General features: G+C 35.9%; 1 protein-coding gene across 3 annotated transcripts in view; it reads right to left on the reverse strand.

Annotated features, from left to right (window-relative positions):
* PAK2 (p21 (RAC1) activated kinase 2) overlaps positions 1-12,223 on the reverse strand; it is an 89,454-nt gene that overhangs the window by 8,508 nt on the left and 68,723 nt on the right. For all 3 annotated transcript variants that reach the window (XR_012024371.1, XM_072811975.1, XM_072811976.1), the window contains 6 exons: positions 10,149-10,281; positions 7,907-7,970; positions 6,055-6,103; positions 5,437-5,549; positions 4,011-4,128; positions 1,947-2,046 (listed from right to left, as the gene is read on the reverse strand). Coding sequence is in view for 2 of the 3 variants with exons in the window: in XM_072811975.1 (XP_072668076.1) it covers positions 1,947-2,046; positions 4,011-4,128; positions 5,437-5,549; positions 6,055-6,103; positions 7,907-7,970; positions 10,149-10,281 (577 nt within the window). In the remaining variant the exon portion in view is untranslated. The remainder of the gene's footprint in view (positions 1-1,946; positions 2,047-4,010; positions 4,129-5,436; positions 5,550-6,054; positions 6,104-7,906; positions 7,971-10,148; positions 10,282-12,223) is intronic.

Below are 12,223 nucleotides of genomic sequence, written 5' to 3' on the forward strand. Positions count from 1 at the left end.
TATGAGAAGGTCTTTTATTCTAAACAATTATCCTAAAAATTTTAATAAAGTTGAAAAGATCTAGAAGAGAAAGTTACCAAAAGGTGAACACCAAAACTAATTTTTGTAAGATAGGTAAAAAGGCCAGGAAGTGGGAACTATTTTTGAAGAAAATAAACAAAAGCTAGAATTACTAAGTATCTGACTTCTTAGAAAAAGAACAGCTTTAACTGCAACTGTAACTAACAAGGTCCTCCGCAACATTACTCTACTCCAACCACCTCATTTTATAACAGGAGCAGAAAGCCTATGTTAGCACTCATTGTTAACCTACCTAGTGGAAATGCTGGGATGAAAATCTTGAATTTTTTCCTCCCTTCTACAGACCCATTCTATTTCAAATGTAACCACTGTTAACATTTAGGTTTTTAAGCTTTGAACTTTTCATTGTAAATTTATATAGGTACAAATATTACCTGTGAACTGCATGGTTTATTTAACCTAGTTAGGATACTTTGTAAACTGGTTTTTTTTTTTTTTTTTCCTTAAAGTAAACTCTACTCCCAACCTGGGGCTTGAACTCACCACTGAGATCAAGAGTCACATGCTCAACCAACTGAGCCAGCCAGGTGCTCTAGTAAATTGTCTCTTAAAATTAATTTTTAGAGATTTTTCCACCTTTGTACATTGATCTACCTCATTACTATAACTACACAATATTACAAAATAACAAAATTATAGTTTACCATTCCCATACTGCTAGACATTTAAAGTATTTTTTGTTGTTTACAATATTGAAGAGAACAACTTTGTATTTATTATTGTGCATGTGTTCATTAATTCTACCCCAGAGAATACTAAAAGAACAACTGTTTAGTCAAATCATAATATTTATGGCTAAAATGAGTACTTGTAACAAACCAGGTACTGTTTCAAGTACCTTGTAGGAAGTAAGATAACTAACCCTCACGATGACTCCAACAGGTACATTTATTAGTATTGCTCTCATTTTACAAATTGGGAAACCAAGGCACACACATTGTTAGATAACTTACCCGAGACCATTCATCTAGTATGTATCCTTGCAAGAGCAAGGATAAAATATTATCCAAAGAAGTCTAATTCAGCTTACAGGTGTATCCACCAAAAAGTACGAGAACGTCCATTTCTATTTTGCCTGATTAACATCAGTGATCCTGTGTTTTTGACCATCTAGTAGAGAGCCCCTTCCTGTGGTTGAATAATCCCTGAAGCAAAAATCTTAAAAAAGAGATACTGAAAAAGGAGCCGAACACTTTAGCCAAACAGAAGGAAAAAATTTTGGTCTCTTGTTCCAAGACATGCCTTGAATTTTGCATCGTTGAAGGACTCTCAACAGAAGTTCTTGACTCCCCTAGGGGCCTGGTTTAAACTGACAGATTAGAGCCAGCAGAGGAAAAGAAGTCTAGGACTTTGCCCTCCATGACTCTATCATGTCTGATACAGAAGATAATTAGGAAAAGAGGTTTTGTTCCTTGTCATCTCTTGGTCAGGGCTGTGGAGCCCTCCCCCAATGAGGCCATGCTCTACCAAACCCAAAGAAAGCTGAACAGATCTACCCTAACAGCACAGACAAATTCAAGTTTATCTTTGGAAGACAGCACCAACATTATGACAGTCCCAGGCACTGTTCCTCAGTGCTTTTTACATTTTTAACTCTCAGAAGAGTTCTCTAAGACAGTAACTATTACTTTCCTTATCATCTACTTGAGAAAATAAACACAAAGAGATTAAGTAACTCACCACAAATTATTCAGCAAGTAGCACAGCTGATCTATTCAAACGTAAACTGTCCAATTGACAGTCTATAATCTTTACCATTTTTCTCCCTCTCCCTCCAAATATTGTCATAAACATATTAATAGGTTTCTTTTTACTTAAACAAAAGGCAGAATTATAATAACAAATAAATCTCATTTGTTACTCACTAAGTTTAACTGATCCTTCCATCCCCAAAAGCACGTTGTCACTTTTGATGTCTCTGTGGATCACTTGATTAGCATGTAAAAACTCCAATGCCTGTAAACACTAAACAAGAAAAACACCTATCAATGAAACAGTCCCTGAGAAGTCTAAGGGAAGTTCACATATAGTACTTTTGGCCTGGTAATGCTTCGAAAGTCTAAATTAGCCACTGAAAAGTGGTAAGATCCTGGGAGGTTAGTTCCATCCAGCTGTTCACGGATGTGATGTTAAGATGTTTTCTTCATTTCTTTTACAGTGGATTTTACATAAAGCTTACATCCACAATCTAGACACCACAGATAAAAGAGTAACTTTCCTCTTAGGCCATGTTTCAGAAAGCACAGAGTCAGAAGTGAGGAAAAACAATCCCCCTTCCTTAAACATAAGAACAAGATTAGAGTCTTAAGATCTGCTTGCCCCTATGTTTTTTTAATATAAACTGAGTATAAATTGTAAACTTAGAAAAAAATCTGTATTTTTATTTATTTATTTTTTAAAGATCTTATTTATTTATTCATGAGAGACACAGAGAGAGGCAGAGACATAGGCAGAGGGAGAAGCAGGCTCCTCACAGGGAGCCTGATCTGGGACTCGATCCCCCAACTGGGATCACACCCTGAGCCAAAGGCAGATGCTCAACCACTGAGCCACCCAGGTGTCCCTGTATTTTTTTTACTTCTTAATCCCCAGTAGAAGAGAACAACAAAATTAAGGCTGTACATTATGAATAACAACTAAAAATTTCATTTAAAATATTCTACTATTGGGTGCCTGGGTGGTTCAGCAGTTGAGCGTCTGTCTTTGGCTCAGGGCGTGATCCTGGACTTCCAGGATCGAGTCCCACACTGGGCTCCTTGCGTGAAGGGAGCCTGCTTCTCCCTCTGCCTGTCTCTGCCTCTCTCTCTCTCTCTCATGAATAAATAAATAAAATCTTAAAAAAAAAATTCTACTATTCATTCAAGGAAAACAGATACACTGTGTATTACTGTACTACATTTACCAAGCATTTAGGCAGATTGTTGAGAAGAACAAATCCTTCCCAAAACACTTGTACAACAGAAACAAATTTATCACAATTTGAGAAACTTCTAAAATAATTTTTAAAAGTTATGAAAATTATGAGAAACAAAATAAGTTATAAACAAATTCTTAAGTTTTTTTTTTTTTTTTTTTTTTTTTTTTATGATAGTCACAGAGAGAGAGAGAGAGAGAGAGAGAGAGAGGCAGAGACACAGGCAGAGGGAGAAGCAGGCTCCATGCACTGGGAGCCTGATGTGGGATTCGATCCCGGGTCTCCAGGATCGCGCCCTGGGCCAAAGGCAGGCGCCAAACCGCTGCGCCACCCAGGGATCCCCAAATTCTTAAGTTTTTGTCAGCTCTTAAGTGATCACTCTTTGTTAGAGATATTATTAAAATACCATATTCATAACTATTAAGGAGTTATTTCCTCCCCTCCTAAAATAGCCAAAGGAGAGCAAATTAACCTAGAATTTCATTTTTCAGTTTCAGCTTAAACTTAGGCAATTTGGCAGAATTCTATTGGCTTAAGCAACAGTATGTCTAAAAATTCATTAATGAATATCAAGAAACAACCAGTTTTGATGAGATTAATAAAGCCAGAAGCAGACTTTAATACTTAAGGTGAACAAGTGTCTGGTTTTACCTGAGACACTCCTTGTGTCCACTGTTGAGTGACACTCCTGTTAACTCTTAAAAGTACCCTGTTGGGATGATAAATTTCAATGATCACCTCACTGAAATTTACCTCTGAGTTGGGCTCTTCAAAAATTCATGCTTTATTCAGAAATTATCTTACACATGAAGGAAACGGTTTAAATTCTCATATAGGATAAAACGGTATGGAGACAACTTGAAGAGAATATGTATAGACAAAGTATCTCATGTTGTAAAAATCACCTGTGTACCCATCCGCCCTCCCCTTTTATTTTATTTTATTTCCCGCCCCCCCTTTTAATCTCCTGGTAACTACACATTGCTATAACTTATTGGAAAGGGACTCAACTGACCTCTCTGCATACAGCAGCAATCTGTGCTTCATCCATGCAGGTTTCTGTTACAACATCAGTAAGTGATCCCCCGGCAAGGTACTCCATTACTACAAACAATTCGTCTCCCATCAGGTAACTAAAAACACATTAAAAACACAAAAAATACACTCACATTTTTACTCTCACCTACCCTCTGTGCTGAAGAATTCAAATGTCAGACACTCTAATCAGACACTAGGAAGCTGGCAGCTGTGATGGCCAGGAAGAAAACTGGCAAGCTGTAGTCCAACTGTGCAGAAAAGTAACTGAGGGTCATTAGGATTTTCCTGAGTGACTTCAAAGTTGGCCCACAATGGTAACTTGATTGTTTCAATTAAAATAATACTGTCAGGTAGGAATCATTTGTCCTGTCTTACAGATCAAGTGATTGAGGCTGGGGGTGACTTATCCAGGTTCACCTAGCTAGTAAGTGACAGAATCAGAATGAGAAGTCAAGTGTAACTGATCCCAAAGCTTTGGCTTATTTTACCCATCATGTGATACTAACTTGACATAGTATTTTCAGAAGTAGGGAAATTAAACACATTAAATGTAGAAATAAGAAAGTCACCTATAATCTCTATCTCCAATATAATCACTATTTTAATTTTTCTATTCTTCATTTGCATATATGTAATTGCTTAAAAATCCCCACATAATAGTACAATATATAATTTTCCATTCTGTTCTTTATTTTTATTAAACATCAATTTCTAAATTAAATGAGGTTTTGACATATACACTATTTGCCCATGAAAGACAGCATTTGAAATAAAAACTGATCTAAAAGTTTAAAAACCATGTGGCCAGGCACTGCTGCCAGTCAACACATGAATCACAGCTTGTTTCCTTAATGTTTCTGTTACTAATCATTTATAATTAATATAAGCATCAGCAGCAATGTCCTTCATTTAACTGCTTTCCCTCACTTGGCAGGTGATATATATGCAGAAAAAGGCCTGCTAAACTACAATGTGTTATTTTTTTGGGGGGTGGGGTGTAAAGATTTATTTGAGAGAGCACACGCTAGGGCAGGGGGGTGGGGGGAGAGTGAGTGGGCGAGGCAAGGAGGGAGGAGCAGAAGGAGAGGGAGGAGGAGAGAATACCAAGCAGACACCTGCACTGAGAATGGAGCCCAAGGCTGGGCTTCGCTTGGGCTTGATTCCATGACCCTGAGATCATGACCTCAACCGAAACCAAGAAAGAGTAGGGCCTTTAAACTGACTGGACCACTCAGCTGCCCCTGCAATGTGCTATTTTTATTTTTACCTCTCCTCCTTCAAGCTTACTTTTCAACACTGACATCCTACTCTAGCCTAACTCAAGTGCTTGAGCTAGCCCACAAAACCATGAGACTTAAAATTTCCACATTTTTGCCCACTGTTTAAGAAATATTCACATTTACCTGTCCAAGAAGTTAACTATGTTGGGATTCTTTAATTCTTTCATCACCAGAATCTCATTAATGATTAATTCCTTCTTTGGCTGTTTCTGTAAATTAATCTGTTTGATAGCAACCTATGATGGAAACAGAAAAAAAAAAAAATCAGAACAAGTTTCCTAATTCTCTTAGAAAATTACAAACACCAATCAGGTAATAATTTAATTTATTGTGTATCTATTGTATTATATAATGAGATTGTAACTTACTCACAGGTAGTATTCTTATTTCTACACTGCCTATGCACAATGCTTTGTAATAATACATGAAGCCTAATTACTTTTAGATTTCGCCTGAAGCTGATCAACCGACCCAAGGTCATCCCAATGCCAGGAAATAATCCTCTTTGCATTCCAAGCTGAGAAAATAATTTTTTAAATATATGCTTATTTATGAAACTCAATGCATAATTCCTTCTTTTTTTCTCATTAAGAAAGGTATTATAAAATACATAAGAGTATTTCAACAAATTCAACTGAAAAAGAAAAAAAAAAGATTCCTATTGATTATTCACAGGTTTATCTAGTTTCCTCCTATACTAAAAGCTAATGGTAACACCCAGAAGTATGAAAAAGTAGCTACCTCCTGTCCCAATGCCACATCAGTAGCAGTGAAAACTGTACCAGAAGCCCTAGGGGAAAAAAGACATAACCAGATTTAAGGTTTCTAAATCACTATCATTTATATATCTGAAAACTTTATACCTAGAACAACTGGAAAAGAATTAAAGAACATGTAAGACTTAAAGAAAAAGGCAATCCTTGTGGCCAAAGTTTATGTTAGAAATTTGTCATAAATATCATACCTACAGAACTGTAGAAAAAAGATAAAGGGAAGAAAAATGTTATACTCCTGGATCCATTTCCCTGCTTAAGAAACAAAGAGCAACAAATAAATTTGAAGTCCTTGTATGTGCTTTCCCAAGGTATCCATCCCTCTTCTCAAAAGTAACCTGTATTTGGTGTTTATTTTGTAGATGATACATATCCTTTCCATGAATTTGTCTACACTTTAACTATTAAGGACATAGGTGTATATCACTATAAAATATATTCAACATAACTTTTAAACTTCTTATAAACAGTTTCATTTTATGTATTTTTCTGCGATTTGCTTTCTAATTATTTATTTTATTTTATTTTTTGCTATTTGTTTTTTAAATTCAACATTAGATTTGGAATAGGTCTTATGCTTGTTTACTCATAATTATTATTTGTATTATTCAATATATTATAATTTATCCATTATCATGCTCAAGAATATTGATTTTCAATTTTTGTTATTAAACCAGTGATGCAACTAAATTTAGTTTTCTTTTTTTTTAAAGAGAGGTAGAAGTGGGAGGAGGGGCAGAGAGAGAGGGAGATCTTTTTTTAAGGTTTTATTTATTTATTTGAGAGAGAGTGAAAGAGAGCACAATCAGGGTGAGGGGCAGGGGAAGAAGCAGACTTCCTGCTGAGCAGGGAGCCCAACGTGGAGCTCAAGCTGGATCCTAGGACTCCGGGATCATGACCTGAGCTGAAGGCAGATACTCAACCGAGCCATTCAGCTGCCCAGAGAAAGACAATCTTGCTTTTTTTTTTTTTTTTTTTAAGATTTATGTATTTATTCATTCAGAGAGAGCAAAGAGAGAGGCAGAGACACAGGCAGAGGGAGAAGCACGCTCCCTGCAGGAAGCCTGACATGGGACTCGATCCTGGGTCTCCAGGATCACATCCCGGGCTGCAGGCGGCGCTAAACCGCTGCGCCACTGGGGCTGCCCGAAAGACAATCTTTTAAGTAGGCTGCATATCCAGCAAGGAGCCTGATGAGGGGCTGATCTCACAACCCTGAGATCATGACCTGAGCGGAAATCAAGAGTCAGATGCTTAAGTGACTGAGTTATCCAGGAGACCCATTAAATTTAGTTTTTAGAAAGAAATTCTTAAGGAGGTGTTCAAAAAAGACTCAAGCTCTCCTTCTAAATGCAGAGAATACTTTCCAGAGATTAATAACATTAAAAATTCAATATGTTCATTTGCTCCCAGGCAACAGAAAGAAAGTGTAGTTTAAAAATACAAATTACTGGATAAAATTAGAAGATCAGTAGACTCAAAAATCAATACTCAATGATGTGATTAAATACATGCTTTTATTACCTATCATCTTGTAGTAAATGTTCTTATTGTCTTTTAAATATATTTGATGGGCAATTTTCCCATCTAATCTCTTAACCACCAATGGGAAATAACATTTAAGAAAGAACAAGAACTGCTCATCAGTAGTTTTTTTTTTTTTTATAGTATGTAGAAAGGCATCATGTATTTATATAGATCCAAGAATACCACTCATAGAATGCCATAACTGCTCAATGTCAACAGGCAGAAGAGACATCATACTATACTGTACACCCAGGGATTATTATATACTGTGTAGTATAGTCACAAATACTTACCCTTGCCCAATTTTTTCGTATCTTGTGTATTTTTTCTTAGGGTCACCTATGCTCACAATAGTTCCTATTTTAAACAAAAAACAACAAAAAGTTGGAAGCACAGCCAAGCATTTTAAAGCTGTAAACTAATTCTATCATTATTCCTTTTATTTTATTTTTATTTTTTTAAAAAGATTTTATTTATTCATGACAGACACAGAGAAAGAGAGAGAGAGGAGAGAAGGAGAGAGAGAGAGAGAGACAGACACAAAGGCAGAGGGAGAAGCAGGCTCCATGCAGGGAGCCCCACGCGGCATTGATCCTGGGTCTCCAGGATCACACCCTGGGCCGAAGGCGGCGCTAAACCACTGGGCCACCAGGGCTGCCCTTATTTTATTGTTTTATTTTTATTATTTTTAAAAGATTTTATATATTTATTCATGAGAGACAAAAAGAGAGAGAGAGAGATTGAGAGAGAGAGGCAAAGACACAGGCAGAGGGAGAAGCAGGCTCCATGCAGGGAGTCCGACATGGGACTCGATCCCGGAACTCCAGGATCATGCCCTGGAGCTGAAGGCGGTGCTAAACCACTGAGCCACTTGGGCTAAGCTCATTCTTCCCTTTTTTTTTTTTTTTTTAAGATTTTTATTTATTTATTCATAGAGACACACACACACACAGAGAGAGAGAGAGAGAGAGGCAGAGACACAGGCAGAGGGAGAAGCAGGCTCCACGCTGGGAGCCCGACGTGGGTCTCGATCCCAGGCCTCCAGGATCACACCCCAGGCTGCAGGCAGCGCTAAACTACTGCGCCACAGGGGCTGCCCTAATTATTCCTTTTTAATAAACTCTACTGATCTTAGAACATTGGTTTTCAAAACCAATGTTAAGTTTCAAAAATCATGTATGTTTCAAACAGAACACTAATGAAACTTAATAAGAAAATATCAGAAGCAAGAAGACATATTATTTCCATGAGGTTAGACCTCCTAACTAATGTCTTAATTATCCTCTCACCTTTTCAAAATAAACACACTTTAAAAATGACCAACTGTAAGTGTGCCTGAGAATAAAGGATGTGGGATGTTTAGTCTTAATTGGGACATTTCTGGGGAAGGATAGATTGGTCATTCTACTTTTCATACTACACTGATTTCAGTATTAAATTAATGGTAAGTTAGGAAACTACTTACTATCAGAAATAATAAATAAATGATATCCAAATGAATAACCCTAAATGGCCTGACTCTTCCCATATACCTTCTATCTTCCAATATATTTTGGAAATCACTTATTTCTATAAAGATTACTTTAGTATGAACTAATCAAACATCTGTTTTAGGAAAGTTCACAGTCATAACTAAGAAGCTGTTTTATAATTAGGATTTGGAATATAAAACTGTAACTTAATATGTTTTTATTACCAGTAAGCCAAAACATGAGAAAACCTCACTAAGTTGTTACTTACTCAAGGTAAAAGGAGATATGATTATATCAAGGAAACTCATACAAATATTCCAATTTTATATAGGTACCCAATTTCTGGCCTACAGCCACTCTAACTGTAATATTTTTCCTTGATCCCTCTATGTCAGTGTTCTTTACAGTTGCTGTAGATTTATAATCAGATATTATTGCTACCCTCTCTCTGGTACCATGTGTTCGTTATTTCCAATGGTTGATTCAGGCCAATGAGAGTTGATGGATGAGAAGAGGGAAAAAAAAAAACACATCATATATCTATACAGGAAGGCCATATTGTTTAGTTATTTGGGGACTTTTTGTATTCTCATATTGAGAAGCTATAAGTATAGTTAAATATATACCAACTTCCTTTGATAAGGTTTCTAACCATGACCCTTAGATTTGGCCGTTTGGAAAAAAGTATTGCTCCAGATGGTACTGACCACTGCAAAAACATTACTCAAGAGTTAAAAATGATGAACAAGCAAATCAGAATATAATCACATAAACAAAGTAAGGAAGACAAGTCAAATATAATAACATATTAAAATAGAACTCTTTTTTAATATACTTAAAAACACGTATTTCTTTAATAGCTTGTTTCAAAATGATAAAATCTCACTGGTTCTAATCTAATCACAACATTAACCAGATTTTAATTGAACCAATTGTTCCTAAAAGGAAACCAGTTATTATTTATGTCTTAAGTCAAAACATAAGGTATAAATTAAAATCCATCTGAGCTAAATGTTTCAAGAGCTATTAACAATTAAGAATAATGTAAATGTAGGCAACATACTTAATTTTTCCATAATCTCTTCATCTGTCATTTTGGTCTTCTTTTTCTGTTTGTCAGAAGACTTGGCACCGCTATCAACATTAGAATCACCAACTGGTGCAGGAATAGGGTCAATTACAGACCGTGTATAAATCTGCAGAGACATAGTTAATTATTGAGATCTGAGGAAAAATATTTTTAGACATTCTTACTGGCATACTATTCAGTTCTTTGATTTTTAACCAAAACTACTTTTCTCCAATGTTCTAAAGAATGAGCATATTTTCAGACTTCTCTTATAAAAGCCTTGTAACTAAGAAGAATAAGTAAGAAAAGTGTGAAACACTTTTCTTTAACACATGATATATAGATTTTAAAAGTCTGTCTAGCAAAATAGCAGATCTGTGAATGAAATTTAAGTTTAACCAATGATATGCTAGCAATGAAGCAAAAAGTACAAAAAGTAAAAATCATGTTCTTACTACAAAAGAGAAATGAACAAAATTATGGAAACCATAATGTTCATATACAAAAAAAATTGCATATTTTTCAGACCACAATGCTATGAAACTTGAAATCAATCATAAGAACAATTTTGGAAGACCACAAATACATGGAGGTTAAAGAACATCCTACTAAAGAATGAACAGATTAACCAAGAAATGAAAAAAGAAAATAAAAAACACATGGAAACAATGGAAAATGGAAACAGGGCCATCAAAAACCTTTTGGATGCATCAAAAGTGGCCATAAGAAGAAAATGCATAGCAACACAGGCCTACCTCAGGAAGCAAAAAAAAGTCTTAAAAAAAAATCTAAACTTACACCTAAAGGAGTTGAAAAAGGAACATCAAGTAAAGTCTACAACCAGCAGAAGGGAAATAATGAAATTAGAACAAAAATAAATCACATTGATGTGGAAAAAAGCTCAGCAGAACAAACCCATGAAACTAGAAGCTGAATCTCAGACAAAATTAATAAAATTGATAAGCCTCTAGACAGATATATCAGAAAGAAAAGAAAAATATCCAAATAAATAAAATCATGAAAGAGAGAGGATAGACCACAGCCAACATGACAGAAATAAAAGAATTCTAAGAGAAAATTATGAAAAATTCTATGCCAACAAATTGTTCAATCTGGAAAAAATGGATAAAGTCCTAGAACCCTATAAACTATCAAAACTGAGATAGAAAAAAATATTGAAACAAGAAAAATTCAAAATTTGAACAAATACAAAAGCAGCAAAGAAACTGAATCAGTAATAAAAAAAATCTCCCAACAAACAAAAGTTCAGGACCAGATGGCTTCCCAGGGGAATTTTATCAGCTATTTAAAGAAGAGTTAAAACCTATTCTTCTCAAACTATTCCAAAGAATAGAAATGGAAGGAGAACTTACAAACTCATTCTGCAAGAATTAACTATTAATTCCCATAGAAACTTATACGCAAAGATGATTTCTACCATTTCATTGTAAACAGCCACTTCTAGGAGGTAAAAGAGGAAAACAGCCCTTCTCTCTCATTAGATCACGACCTAGCGGCAGGCCTCAGAGCCCTTCCTGCTTACTGTGCCAGCATTCTACCACACAGAACCTTCTCCCCCTTTCCTTGTATTGGCACAGGGTAAGAGACAAGACTCTTCCTGTCTCTATCTAAGGTTATTATATTTTTTAAATTCTCCCCTAGCCAGTTGGGAATTTCACTCTCAGAAGCCTCTTGAATGACACCAGGGCTTTAAGAGAAATGTAATCTGGGAGATTATATACACAATTTGGGTGAGAAGTAAGATTTAAGTTTTATTTTATATTATTTTTTTAAAAAGATTTATTTATTTATTTATGATAGACACACACACACAGAGAGAGAGAGAGAGAGAGAGAGAGAGAGAGGCAGAGACTCAGGCAGAGGGAGAAGCAGGCTCCATGCAGGGAGCCCAATGTGGGACTCAATCCCGGGACTGCAGGATCGCGCCCTGGGCCAGAGGCAGGTGCCAAACTGCCGAGCCACCCAGGAATCCCAGATTTAAGTTTTAGATATAGTAGTTATCTGCATTGAGATAAACAGAGAAAGCCAAATAGATGAATTCTCTGGAA

This window comes from Canis lupus, chromosome 35, assembly GCF_048164855.1.
Source record: "Canis lupus baileyi chromosome 35, mCanLup2.hap1, whole genome shotgun sequence".
In the NCBI taxonomy this organism is placed as follows: Eukaryota; Metazoa; Chordata; class Mammalia; order Carnivora; family Canidae; genus Canis; species Canis lupus.